Source organism: Scyliorhinus canicula, chromosome 6, assembly GCF_902713615.1.
Source record: "Scyliorhinus canicula chromosome 6, sScyCan1.1, whole genome shotgun sequence".
Classification (NCBI taxonomy): domain Eukaryota; kingdom Metazoa; phylum Chordata; class Chondrichthyes; order Carcharhiniformes; family Scyliorhinidae; genus Scyliorhinus; species Scyliorhinus canicula.
Window position 1 is genome coordinate 11,060,702 of NC_052151.1, and position 14,701 is coordinate 11,075,402.

At 45.1% G+C, this 14,701-nt stretch overlaps 1 protein-coding gene across 6 annotated transcripts in view; it reads left to right on the plus strand.

Moving 5' to 3' along the window:
• Window positions 1–14,701, plus strand: part of LOC119966976 (dynein heavy chain 8, axonemal-like) — a 1,648,910-nt gene that overhangs the window by 1,605,102 nt on the left and 29,107 nt on the right. For all 6 annotated transcript variants that reach the window (XM_038798944.1, XM_038798946.1, XM_038798947.1 and 3 more), the window contains 2 exons: window positions 4,108–4,260; window positions 11,865–12,054. In XM_038798944.1, coding sequence (XP_038654872.1) covers window positions 4,108–4,260; window positions 11,865–12,054 — 343 coding nt within the window. The remainder of the gene's footprint in view (window positions 1–4,107; window positions 4,261–11,864; window positions 12,055–14,701) is intronic.

Here is a 14,701-nt window from a genome sequence, read left to right on the forward strand (position 1 = left end):
GGGAAGCTCATACTCCCATAGGATTGTGGGATTGTCATTAGTCCCCAGCCAATAGTAAGCAGGCAGGTTATAACTGCCCTTAGTGTTATGGGCCAGGGTTTAGAGAACCCCAAAGTGTATCATGGAGATCACCTGACCAACAACTTTTAATGGATTGTGGTATGGGGAGCACACGGCCCACTCTACAGGTGTGGTACAGCAGAAATGGAAAAGTACTTTTAAAGCAAAACAATGTTTATTCTATGAACTCAAGTTAACCTTTTTAAAACATACAGTGAACATCTTAGCAACTATCAATTCAAATACAACCCCCAAAGAATACAACACTAAGTAATGCATATTGTTTTTGAAAACTCACCACTATTCTTAGAATTCCCCCTATACCAAAAAGGACCGACATTCTAACTGGTGAACAGGGATTCTCACTCCCTGACTCCGAGGTTTCGGTGGGTGCTATTCAGGTCAAACTATATAAGTTATCCCCCGGTATAACCCATAGGGTTACATACAAATAAGGGGTTGGTTTAGCTCACTGGGCTAAATCACTGGCTTTTAAAGCAGACCAAGCAGGCCAGCAGCACGGTTTGATTCCCGTACCAGCCTCCCTGAACAGGCGCCGGAATGTGGCGACTAGAGGCTTTTCACAGTAACTTCACTGAAGCCGACTCGTGACAATAAGCGATTTTCATTTCATTTAATTTCATTTTCTTCATACCTTCCCGAAGATTTTATCTACTGACCACTTAGTAGCATCGATGTCCTGGGTCCTGCATTGCTAAGTAAGTAAAGTAGACTTTAGGAAAAAAACACTTTTTCAGGTTAAGTAAGTTATTTTATTATTATTTTTTTTTCTTTTAAAAGCTGCAAACATTTTCTTTCCAGAAAGGTAAAAGGATCTTGCTTCTGGATCCTGCTGGTTGGTTGAAGGGACCTTCAGGCCCACCTTGACAATCAATCTTCTTTAAAGTCTGGTTTTCTTGGGATGTATTCGCTGGTTAGCTCTGTTGCTGTGTTTTGTCGATCCATGTACTGAGCTATAAGAGCTGGCTCTGCTGGCTATCTCTCAGCTGACTCTGACTCTTGTTTAAATTCTAGTCTTCCTTAAATGTATAGCAGTTTAAACTTGGCTGCTTGTCTTGTCTTTCCCATGACCGAGCTGTGAGAGCTGAAATATGCTTCTCTCCTCTCTCTGAGTTCTCCTCCCCTCCTGTTGCTGGTCTGCTTCTGCTCCCTGGGTTTATATTCTCTTTCTACCAATTATTAGGTTTTTAGAGCCTTATTGTAAATTAACTTATTTCACTTTATGATTGTTAAAAAGTATCTTTGATCTAAACATTTTAATACAACTAAGTATTCATTTTGGGCATGATCTGATTACATTGTCCTTTGTGATGTTCAAAGTTTCATTGTTTTCAATAGAGGTGTTACTTTTAATTCTGTGATTCCTACAGTTTAATTTTCCAATTGTCCCCAACTCATAACTTTGCCTTTGATTTTGACTTTAAATTATGTTCCTCATAGACAAGTTGTCTCCAATTTTCTTTTAATTGACTTGATGTTAGTAGAATTTTACACTTAGAATTGACAGCCCAGCTCCACCCAAACTCTGACATTGCTGCAGTAATATGAGCAGCCAAACATTTCTTAAAGTGACATTCTCATGACATTAGTAAAAAGACTAAACAGAAAAGTAAGTTTACAAGATTTCTCCTAAGCACTGAAAGTGAAAGTACACCTGTTCCCCCTCCCACCTCCCTTCTTGAAATGCTGACCCACATTCCCCCTGGTTCTTTGACCTGTGATTATACCCTGAGTGCATTTATTCACTGAGCTATAAAGGACCCCCAAACCCACCAAATGTTGCTTTTAAACACATCAGCCCCAAATTCCTGGGAGTGCACAATGGTTGCTTGAACGGGGTAGAAAAAACGGAGTTTTAAATCGGACGCAGCACTGCCAGGTTTCAGATTTTTTTTTAAATGTAGAGAAATTGCCCTAGATGTGGGAGTTGGGACTTCTGGCATCCTCCACCCTCCCACTGCCATCCCCACTATACTGACACCAGAAGAGGTGGAACTGGTGGGATGATGTTACCCAGCAACGTCAGCTGCCCCAAAGTATTCTTGATGCAGCTGTAGTTGCAAACTAGGAGAATATTCTGGCTGAAATGGGGAAATTCCAATATTTTAATTGCACTCAATAACATGGAGTAATTTAAGCAGCAATGGTAAAATCGCTAATAAAAATAGTCCATAGAAAGGTCATACTATGACGATTGGAAGATTTTATGAATATTGGCTTCTAAATATAGGGACAAGTTATGAGTTAAAAGCTTGGGGGTGGCGTGTGTTTTGCTACACTGGTTTTAAAAAGGATTTTGTTTTATATAGGCTTGGGAACTTCAAATAGCCAACAGGTGAAATTGATGAAGGAATGTGTTTTTCAGTCTGGGCTAATGCACAGTGGATTGCCTGGCGAAGTCCCTGGGAAGTCTTTTGCAGATTAAGAGATAATGGCGGAATTCTCCATTCTGTTTTCTGGGTCGGTGCACCTCTGCCGGCAGTAGGATTCTCCATCCCAGCAGCCGGCCAATGGGGTTTCCCATTATGGACACCCCCATGCCGCAGATGTGAGTGCGCTGCCGGTGAAACGGAGGAACCCGCCGACGGAGAATCCAGCCCTATTTGTTAGATAGTCATCGAGAGTCTGAAGGGGTTCCAACCGGAGCCAGATCTGTTTTAGAAAGCATATATTACTCTACGCCCTGATAATATTAGTTGGATTAAGAGCTGTATGTTTCCTTTCTTCTTGTTTAATGGGAAATTGCATTGATGTGTTAAGGACTAATTGGAAGCTGTCTTTCCGGTGAAGTTAAAAGTTTCATATTGTATTCATAGCAAAGTTTTGTTTGAGAAATACCAAAGCCCTATTTTTTCATGCAATCATTCCTGGAGAAAATCCTTCTTTCCGCACAGTCTTAAAACAAACTACAATATTGGGGATTCGGTCCAGTATGCAAGCCACTGTTGGGGTCTGGTCTGGGATTGTAATAATACGGACTTGAAAAGTTCTCTGTTTCTCTCTCCACAGATGCTGCCAGACCTGTTGAGGTTTTCCAGCATCCACAACATTTTGCCTTGATTATTGTAAATCCCTCCTTAGTTCCAATTATGCACATTCTATGGTTATTACGCCCCACATCTCTGAGGTAATATCAAGAAAGTATTGATAAATTGCAGATGGATCACAATTCACAGAATATTAAAAATGTCACAACCAGCCATCCCTTTCATAGAATCATAAAATCCCTACAGTGCAGAAGAAGGCCATTCAGCCCATCGACTCCGCACCAACCCTCTGAAAGAGCACCCTATCTTGGCCCACGTCCCCACCCTATCCCCGTAATCCAATAACCCCACCCAACCATTTGGACAATAAGGGACAATTTAGCATGACCAATCTACCTAACCTGTGCATCTTTGGACTGAGAAGAAACCGGAACACCTGGAGGAAACCCACACAGACATGGGGAGAATGTACCAATACCACACAGTCACCTAAGGCTGGAATTGAACCCGGGTCCCTGGCGCTGTGAGGCAGCAGTGCCACTGTGCTGCCCCTTTATGCAAATAAGCCTGACCTCAGGATTTGGGATGGAGTCACGAGCTGGGCAGACTGCCAGGCAAAAGGCCCAGCAGGGCGCAACACTCAGCAATCTCTATCTGCAATGGACAACAGTGTTAGACATATTTAAGCTTGATTAAACATTCCAAACTCAAGAATCACAGTCCAAATACTGTGAGCATCTCCTCAGCCCCCCAGTTGTATATCATATTTGTCAAATAACCGTCCCAAGACTTTTGCACCCAACAATGCTGAATTAGTGTTAAATACTAATATATACAAGGAGAGTTTAATAACTGAATAAAATCCTTCTGGATCTACTGGCTCTTTCAGCACTCCGCTTCATTTTGAAATTGCTGATCATAGATTTGCTGCTGTAACAGGAACATTTCCTAAAATTAGCTTTTCTACATCACTATTTCGAACAATAATGGTAACTAGAAACTTACTTCTCATATTGAAAGAGTCTTTCTGTTTTGACAGGTTAAATCTCGCCTCATAAAAATGGGAATTTTTAATTCGATTAATATTTTCCTACGCCAGGAAATTGACCGAATGCAGAAGGTTATCACGATGCTTCGGAATTGTCTAACTGACTTACAGCTGGCCATAGAGGGAACCATCATCATGAGCGAGGTCAGTGTTATTTGCCCTTCAGAAGGTGATGGTGACTTGCATTCTTCAACCGCTGTTGCCTATGCAATGCAAGTAAACCTAGGAAGGGAGTTCCAGGTTTTTGACCCAGTGACAGTGAAGGAACGGTGATCTTAGGCGCAATCCAGCAGCTACGCTGCACCGGAAAAGCAGCTCACTGCGGCGCAGTATGGCCGATAAAAGCTAGGAGACACCGTAGCCGGCATCTACCCGGCTCGCAATAACTTGCAAAGTCTAATGTGATCTCGTGAGACGCTATGTAAATCCCGCCCGTTGTGGCCAATTTCACTTTTCAGCAAATATGCATATTAGATCGAGACAGCTAGTCTCACATTAATGTGCAGATTCCCGAGGTACCCAAGGCATTGGGATCTATCCCTGTTGCTTTGGAGATCACGTGTGAGTGCTGTTCAGCACTGTGTCCCCACTAACAGGGACCAGACAGAATGGCACTCGTGTGGGGGTCACCCATGGGATCAGAGGCTCCCAGGTGCATACCCTTTGGATGAGTTGGCATCCTGGTACTGCTAGTCTGTCACCCTGGCAGTGCTATCTGAGTGCCAGCCTGGCAAGGTCAAGGTGTCCAGGAGACACTGGCAGGGGCATTGCCCAGGTGCCAGGTTGGCACAGCCAAGGTGTAAAACTGGCATTTTCTATGTGCTGGTGATGGGGGGGGGGGGGGGGTTATGCCCTTATTCACTGACTTCCCTGCTGAAGCCAATAGGTCCTATCCATCCACCCTATCCAAGCCTGGGGGGTGGGGGTGGGTATATGCCCTTATTCACTGACTTCCCTGCTGAAGCCAATAGGTCCTATCCATCCACCCAGACTTCCCTGCTGAAGCCAATAGGTCCTATCCATCCACCCAGACCTCCCTGCTGAAGCCAATAGGTCCTATCCATCCACCCAGACTCCCCTGCTGAAGCCAATAGGTCCTATCTGTGTTGTTCCTCGTGTCTTAATAAAGCTCGCAGTCTCAAGTGTGGAGAAGATGCTTTATTGTGGGTTTGTTCAGTTTCCAGAGCTCGACCTAGAACTACCTTCCAGTGCTAACTACCAGCTTTGCCTGCTGTGTCCTGCTCATCAGCCCGCCTGCTGTGAAGAGTGTCTCCCCACTTCCTGTCCTGATGTATTTATATGGCTCTCCCGTGCTCCCTCTAGTGGTCGCTCAGTTGTGTTGCATCTGGTTAACTTGTGATCACCACATCCCCCTTTTTCTCTTAACATATTTTCTGAACATCGTTAAAGAAAATTGTATATCCTGTCCCAGTGTATTTATAGCTCTCCCGCTCGTGTTTGCTCTGTTGTTTTTGTATCTGGTCAATCTACGATCACCACATCCCCCTCTCTCTCATTACATAGTTTCTGTACAGCATTAAGGAAAATTATACAAAACAGTAACTTATGATATGCGTATCTATACAAGTGATGATGCTATTGCCTTAGTTAACAAAGCCAATGTATTTATATGTCCAAACTTAATAAACACATTTATGAGTCCAAACTTGATGAATTTGTTCAGAGCTTTTTTTTTTTTTCTTTTTGTTGTTGATGACGTGGTGATATTGATATTGCAAGTCCGCTGTGAATGTTGTTGGTGTTCCTTGTTATCTTAAGTACCCAATGCGTCATCCCGAGGTGTTTGCATGGTCACATCACTGATGTTGACTGGCATGGACTTTTTTTTTTTTTTTTTTGTGCTTGTGGTGTTGATTTATTGTCTCATCCGCCTTGGATGCTGGTGTGCTTGCTCGTTCTGGAGCAGACGTGTGTTTATGCGATTCGTCGTCATCCCATGACATGTTTGTAGTCTTGTCATCGTTTTGCCATGCGCTGTGGCATTGTCCGTCATGTGCCAAGTAGTTCCATTGTGTACAAGTCGTTGTTTCATTGCTGTTGTTTCTGTCGTTCTTGTTTTTGTTGTTTTCGTTGCCGTACTTGTCGCTGTTTTTGTCGTTTCCGTCTTTGGTGTTGTCGCTATCTTTGTTCCTGACTTTGTTGTGTTTGTTGCCATTCTTGTTGTTTCTGTCCCTGTCGTTGTCGCTATCTTTGTGCCTGACGTTGTTGTTTGTCTTGTTGCGCTTCATGTTGCTTTTATTCTTGCTGTTGTCGTTCTCGTTTCTGCTGTGCTTCTTGCTATCGTTGTTTGTCTTGTCGCGCTTCATGTTGCTTTTCTTCTTGCTGTTGTCGTTCTCGTTTCTGCTGTGCTTCTTGCTATTGTTGTTGGTCTTGTCGCGCTTCATGTTGTTTTTGTTCTTGCTGTGTTTCTTTTGACTTTCGTTTTTCTTGTTATACTCTGTGAGTGTCCCGAGTGGATAATTTGAGTCATTGAGCATTCCGTCTTGCGAGTGGTGCGAATGATCTGATGTTGCATCGGTGCAGGTGACATCAATCAGTTGTGGAGAATTGGATTCCGTATCTTTGCTTTCTTGGTGCTCGTCTTCCGGAGTCAAAGTCTTCTTGATTACATTTGACGCGGTGTCTGTGGACTCTCGGCGCTCCTCTTCTGGAGTCCAAATCTGCATGATTTCAGTTGAGGTGGTTTCTCTAGACTCTTGGTGCTCCGCTTCTGGAGTTAAAATCTTCATGATTTCTGTTGATGTTGTCTCACTGGACTCCAGGTGCTCCTCTTCTGGAGTCAAAATTTGCATGGTTTCTTTTTGTTTGATGTCTCTGGACTCCAGGTGCTCCTCTTCTGGAGTCAGAATCTGCATGGTTTCTTTCGGCATTGTCTCTGTGGACTCCAGGTGCTCCTCTTCTGGAGTCAAAATCTGCATGTTTTCTTTTGGCGTTGTCTCTCTGGGCTCCAGGTGCTCCTCTTCTGGAGTCAAAATCTGCATGTTTTCTTTCGGCATCGTCTCTCTGGACTGTTGGGTGGCCCGACTCTGTGCTTCTGTACAGACAAGCTGAGAACTGTCAGTCTCACTGTGATCCCGTACGTCGAGTGCGAGCACCTTGTCACTGTTTTCGCTCTGTGCTTCGGTACAGACAAGCTGAGAACTGTCAGTCTCACTGTGATCCTGTACGTCGAGTGCGATCACCTTGTCACTGTCTTCGCATGCAGTGGGCAGAGGTGCATTGTCTTCTTCTTGTTCCTGTGAGCGTGTTGGACTTTCATAGTCCGCTCTTTCTTCTTGTTCCTGTGAGCGTGTTGGACTTTCATAGTCTGCTTTTTCTTCTTGTTCCTGTGAGCGTGTTGGACTTTCATAGTCCGCTCTTTCCTCTTGTTCCTGTGAGCTTGGTAGACTTTCATAGTCTGCTTGCGGTTGCTCAGGTACAGCGGGTTTACCTTCATGGTCTTGTTCATGCTTGGTGTCCGCCCGGGAGTGTTTGCTTGCATCCCTGTTGGCGTCTTTCATCACCCGCACTGTGGAGCCTGTCATCGCTCGCTCCGTGGAGTCTTCCTGTGCTCTCTGTGTGGCGTCGTCTTCGTCTTGGGTATTGCTGTCATCCAATGTATCGACGAGCTGCCATGGCACCATGGTGTTGGATTCATCCACCATGAGTAGAGTCGTGTTGAGCTTTGCAACGGTGTCGCTGATGCTGTGATCAGCATGTCCAAATAACTCCTCCATGTCTGAGTAGTATTCTTTGAAACCCATTTCATCTTCGTTGGCTTCTTCTACCACGAGTTGATTCGTGTTGAACTTTGCGACCGTGTCGCTGATGCTGTGATAAGCATATCCGACTGACTCAGCTGTGTCTGAGTAGTATTCTCCGAAAACCAAATCATCCTGGTTGGATTCTTCTACCACGAGTTGATTCGTGTTGAACTTTGCGACCGTGTCGCTGATGCTGTGATAAGCATATCCGACTGACTCAGCCATGTCTGAGTAGTATTCTTTGAAAACCAAATCATCTTGGTTGGATTCATCTACCACGAGTTGGTTCGTGTTGTGCTTTGCGACCGTGTCGCTGATGCTGTGATAAGCATATCCGACTGACCCAGTCAGGTCTGAGAGGTAATCGTCGAAAAACAAATCATCTTTTGTTGTTTCGGAATTCTTTTTGTTCGCTTCACTGTGTGTGGTGAAGGCAGCTTTTTCCAAGGTTTTGTGCAAGTTGTTTTTCACTGTTGGTTTAAGTTCAGGCGTTTTTCTGTGTTCTGAGGCAAGAAAATTTGGTTTTACCACTTTAAGTGTCTTGTTTTCAATTTTCGGGCATTTCCCTTTTAAGTGGGCGTGGTCAGGATTCTCAGACGTCATGACGTCACGCGTAGGAACGACTTGCACATGCGCAAATCGGCTTTCTTTCCTTGTGCGGTTCGATGTCCATTGCGCATGCGCGGCTTGCGCATGCGCATGACGGTCCGCGACGAAGACTTTTTTTGACTGCGCATGCGCGGATTGCGCATGCGCATAACGATCGGCGCCGCGATCTTTTGTAAACTGCGCATGCGCGACTTCCGGTTCCGGCGCATGCGGGGCTTCCGGTTCCGGCGCATGCGCAACTTCCGGTTCCGGCGCATGCGCAACTTCCGGTTCCGGCGCATGCGCAACTTCCGGTTCCGGCGCATGCGCAACTTCCGGTTCCGGCGCATGCGCAGACGCGATTTGTAGTTCTTTGCTTACCAGAGACTGCAAAATGTGCTCCGACGCCATTTTATCGCGGATTTCAGCGTTTTTTCTTTCTAAAAGTTGTAAGTTACCTTTTCTTTCCGATCTGGACTGGATTTCAGCGTTTTGGCTTTGTGAAAAATTCATGTTATTTCTTCTTTTTGATCTGTACTGTGCATTCGCGATTTCCTGATCTTTTTGTGATTTTTTAAGTCTTGCATCACTCAGTCTCTGTGCAGGTTGGACTGTGAGCATGCCTTGCTGTTCAAATTTCTCACAGTACTCTTCAAATTTGTTTAGTAACGTTTGTAAGCTGTTCCTGTCTTCACCTTTTGAGTGTTTAAATCCATTATACACTTTCTTATTGACAGGCCCTTCGATGAGAATTGCTATTTTAATTTTGTCTGAGGCGTCTGCTACATCATTAGCTATGAGATAAAAATCGAACATTTGTTTGAACCTTTTCCAGACATTTATTACATTACCAGTCGTGTCCAGCTGAGGTGGGTATCCATGCCACATCCTCGAATTAGCGATGTCTTCCCCAGTCAAATGTCCAGTAGGAGATTTCCATGCCATTTTGTGCTTTCTGTATCTGCAGCTGAGTTGTCCTGTCGTAAGCGTCTGAAATCACTCCTAGGTACCATGTGTTGTTCCTCGTGTCTTAATAAAGCTCGCAGTCTCAAGTGTGGAGAAGATGCTTTATTGTGAGTTTGTTCAGTTTCCAGAGCTCGACCTAGAACTACCTTCCAGTGCTAACTACCAGCTTTGCCTGCTGTGTCCTGCTCATCAGCCCGCCTGCTGTGAAGAGTGTCTCCCCACTTCCTGTCCTGATGTATTTATATGGCTCTCCCGTGCTCCCTCTAGTGGTCGCTCAGTTGTGTTGCATCTGGTTAACTTGTGATCACCACACTATCCATCCACCCAGACTCCCCTGCTGAAGCCAATAGGTCCTATCCATCCACCCAGACTTCCCTGCTGAAGCCAATAGGTCCTATCCATCCACCCAGACTTCCCTGCTGAAGCCAATAGGTCCTATCCATCCACCCAGACTTCCCTGCTGAAGCCAATAGGTCCTATCCATCCACCCAGACTTCCCTGCTGAAGCCAATAGGTCCTATCCATCCACCCAGACTTCCCTGCTGAAGCCAATAGGTCCTATCCATCCACCCAGACTTCCCTGCTGAAGCCAATAGGTCCTATCCATCCACCCAGACTTCCCTGCTGAAGCCAATAGGTCCTATCCATCCACCCAGACTTCCCTGCTGAAGCCAATAGGTCCTATCCATCCACCCAGACCTCCCTGCTGAAGCCAATAGGTCCTATCCATCCACCCAGACTTCCCTGCTGAAGCCAATAGGTCCTATCCATCCACCCAGACTCCCCTGCTGAAGCCAATAGGTCCTATCCATCCACCCAGACTTCCCTGCTGAAGCCAATAGGTCCTATCCATCCACCCAGACCTCCCTGCTGAAGCCAATAGGTCCTATCCATCCACCCTATCCAAGCCCCTCACAATTTTGAAGATCTCAATTCAATCTTCCCTCAGCCTCCTCTGTTCACAGGTGAACAATCCCAGCCCATCCAATATTTCCCACCATTCCTTTATGTCAGAGACATGTAGGTAAATAAGTAAAATTGTTCAGAATTTGGAACACATCAATAAGGTCACCTCTTAATCTTTTCTGCTCCAAGGAGAACAAGCCTAATTTCTCAATCTTCCCTTGTATCTAAAATTCCTCATTCCTGCTATCATTCTAGTAAATCTCCTCTGCACTCTCTCCAGGCCACCAATTCGAGAATCTCCCACAAGGGAAAACATCCTTTCCACATCCACCCTGCCAAGAATACACAGGATTTTATATGTTTTAATAAAGTTGCCTCTTACTTTTCTAAATTCCAGCGGATACAAATTAAAGCATAATCTCCTTACTTTTGTCATCAATTCCCCTGACAATAAACAATAACATTGGGCAGCACTTTCCAACCCAATGACTACTACCATCTAGAAGGACAAGGAAAGCAGGTACATGGCAACACCACCACCTGGCTGTGCCCCTCCAAACCACTCATCATCCTGACTTGGAAATATATCGCCATTCCTTCTCTGTCGCTGGGTCAAAATCCTGAACGCCCTAACAGTACTGTGGGTGTACCTACACCACACGGACTGCAATTTAGGATGAGCAATAAATGCTGGCCTAACCAGTGACACCCCCATCCTGGAAATGGATTTATAAAAGCGTTCTATTTGCTTTCCTAATGCTTGCAATTCCTGTATACTAGCATTTTGTGATTCATGCACTAGGACACCCAGATCCCTCTGCACCTCAGAGCTCTGCAATCTCTCACCATTGAGTTCATAGGTTTCTTTTTTATCTTTCCTGTCAAAATAGACCATTTCACGGTTCCCCACAACATACTCCATTTGTCAGATCTTTGTCTGCTCACTTAATCTATCCATGTCCCTTTGTAGCCTCCTTATGTTTTCTTCTCAATTTACTTTCCTACCTACCTTGTGTGATGTCAATTAATTTAGTAACTGTACCTTTGGATCCTTCACGCAAGTCATTTATAGAAATTATTAAATGTTGAGGCTCCAGCACTGATCCCTGTGGTACACCACTCATTACATCCTGTCAACCACAAAAAGACCCGTTTATGCCAACTCTGTTTCCTATTAGCCAGCTAATCTATCCTTGCCAATATGTTACCCCCTACATCGTGACCTTTTATTTTTCTCAATAACCTTTGGTTCTCATCACTCCTTCATCGTCACTGAGTAAAAATCCTGGAACTCCTACCCCAACAGCACTGTGGGTTTACCTATACCCCATCAACTTCAGTGGTTTAAGAAAGTAGATCGCCACTTTCTAAAGGGAAAATAAGGATGGGTTATAAATGACGACCTAGCCAGCGACCGTTCATCCTGTGAATGATAAAGAAAAACTTACCTGACCTAATTTGTCTACATCTCAGTGAGTAAGGGTTCTGTATGAAGTGCAATACTCACTCTCTTTTCCCTTACAGACTTTAACAGATGCCTTGGATAACATGTACAACGCTCGTGTCCCTGAAATATGGAAGAAGATTTCCTGGGATTCTTCTACAATGGGATTTTGGTTCACGGAGTTTCTGGAGAGAAATGCACAATTTTCCTCCTGGATATATGAAGGCAGGCCCAATGTATTTTGGATGACAGGGTTCTTTAATCCCCAGGGTAGGTCCCTGTAATTTACCATGATGGTATTGAACGTGAAGAATCATTTGTTTATCATCATCTTAGAAAATGTACAACATGTACTTGCATTGCACCTTTAACATATTGGCCAGTAACGTCCAAACTCCAGAGCAGCACAATGCAGGATTCACTTGGGAACACTCCCCCTCCCCCCCCAGTGACAAACCCGATGGATGTTTCCAGGGAATGTTTTCACGGTAATTACCCAGGAAGTTCAGACTTCCGATGGGTAATCGCCTGCACTGGGAACCATTCGATAACACAATTTGGATGGTTCTGTCTGTCTTAAAGTAATTGCTACCCAGAAAATGTTAGACAAATTAAAACCACTTCTCGCTTCTGGGTGACTATAGCACTGACCCACTTCAAATCCCCCCCCCCCCCCCCCCCCCCCACGGTATCTCCAACTGCCCCTCCCACCCTACTCTCCTACAACACCCACCTCACCCCCCACAGGACGCTCAACTACCCTCTCCTACATGCCAAGACCCCCAAGGGAGCCCACCACACTGCCCAGCCCCCACTAGTCCCACACCCCATCTTGATTGTATTCCCAACCCCAAAGTGCCCAACCTCCACCAGGTGGACTGCAACAGAGGTTAAATAAAGAGAGATATTTAAAACAATCCCTGTAACGAGAGTACCAGAAAACTAGTGGGACTAAAGGCTGACAAGTTCCCTGGACCTGACACCTTCATCCTAAGGTCTTAAAAGAAAAGGTTTGCAGAGATAGTGTATGCTTTGTCTGCAATCTTTCAAAATTCTCTCGCTCTGGATTAGTCCCAGATTGGAAAACCAGAACTGTAATTCCCCAAGAATGTAGGGAGACAGACGGTAAGCTAATTAACCTAACATCTGCCTTGGGAAAATGCTGGAATCCATTATTAAGGAGGTAGCAGCTGGATCTTTAGAAAATCAGAATACAATCTGGCAGAGTCAACATGACTTTGTGAAAGGGAAATGATATTTGTTACATTTATTGAAGGTCTTTGAGGGTGTAACAAGCAGGCTGGATAAAGGGGAACCAGTAAATGTAGATTTCCAATAGGCATTTTGATAAGGAGACACATAAAAGGTAGGATAAAAGAATGTAAGAGCTCATGGTATTGGAGAGAAAGTTGACTAACAGACAGGAAGCAGACAGTAGGGATAAATGGGCCATTTTCACTTTGGCTAACCATAGCTTGTGGAGTGCCACAGGGATTAGTGCTGGGACCTCAGCTATTTACAATCTATATTAGCAATGTGGATGAGGAGACAGTTACAATCCCAGAACAGACCCCAAAAGTGGCTGGGATACTGGACCAAAATCCCAGTATTTTATTTTACGTGTTGTAAGACTGAGGAAAGGATACTTCATGTGGTGAATGTGATTCACACTATATATAGTTGCCAATATCACTCCATGTATATATGTTTGTTATCTACCCTTTGTAAGATCAATGCTGTATATAGTTGCCAATATAACTCTGTGTATATATGTTCACTATTCACCATTGTAAGTGCAGTTGCACTATCCGACCACCAGGGGGAGTCGCTCTGGGAGTACGCAAGAGTTTGTACTGGGCTCCTCCCTTGGCTCTGCCCAGGACTCCTCCCCCTGGGACCGATGTATAAAGATCAATGCCTTAGAGCCAGCCTGCCAGTTCATCTGAAGTTCAACGACGAATAGGCTGGCTCTGTTGTAAGTGTATTAAAGCCTCTATTCAGATCCAACTACACGTGTTCGCTGAATTGATGGTTCCATCAATTTAATACACTTAAGAAGCTGCCGAAGTAAAGCATGGAATCTGCTCTAAAACCAGGACGTCTAGAACTCGATCTGCAGGATGCAGAGGCGAAAGAAACCTTCTGCCACTGGCTGAAATGTTTTAAGGCCTACCTGGCCGAAATCAGCACCGCTGAAACTACGGAGGAACAAAAGCTCAGCCTACTGCACGCGAGGGTAAGCCACAGAATTTCTACACAATTAAATCCAGCCGGTTCCTACACCGCAGCGCGGGCGATTTTGGACAAAATGTATATTAGGCCCATGAACGAGGTCTTTGCCCGCAATGTGTTCACGACTCGCCGACAACGGGCTACTGAAACTTTAGCTGAATTTGCACGCAAGTTGAACAATCTCTCAAATGACTGCAATTACCAGGCCGTAACCGCGGCCAAACATAGGGAGCTTGCTGTGCGGGATGTTTTTGTAGCGGGCCTTCGATCTAGCTATGTACGCCAGAGACTATTAGAAAATGGGGCCCAGGGCTCAGAGACTACCGTAGAGGCTGCTATCACAATGGAAGTTTCCTTCCGCAGCCTCAACTCGTTTCCCGCAGACCCCGCTAACCCCGCATGGGCCCCTGACCTGAGGACCCCCCAAGCCTGTGCCGCAAGGCCCCCCAGCTTTCGCGCTGCCACAGCTGCTCCAGCTAATTACTCAGCTCCCCCAGCCAGCTACTCAGCTCGCCAAACCAGTTATTCAACTGCTCCAGCCTGCCACTATTCAGCTCCCCAAACCAGTTATTCAACTGCTCCAGCCTGCCACTATTCAGCTCCCCAAACCAGTTATTCAACTGCTCCAACCTGCCACTATTCAGCTCCCCAAACCAGTTATTCAACTGCTCCAACCTGTCACTAT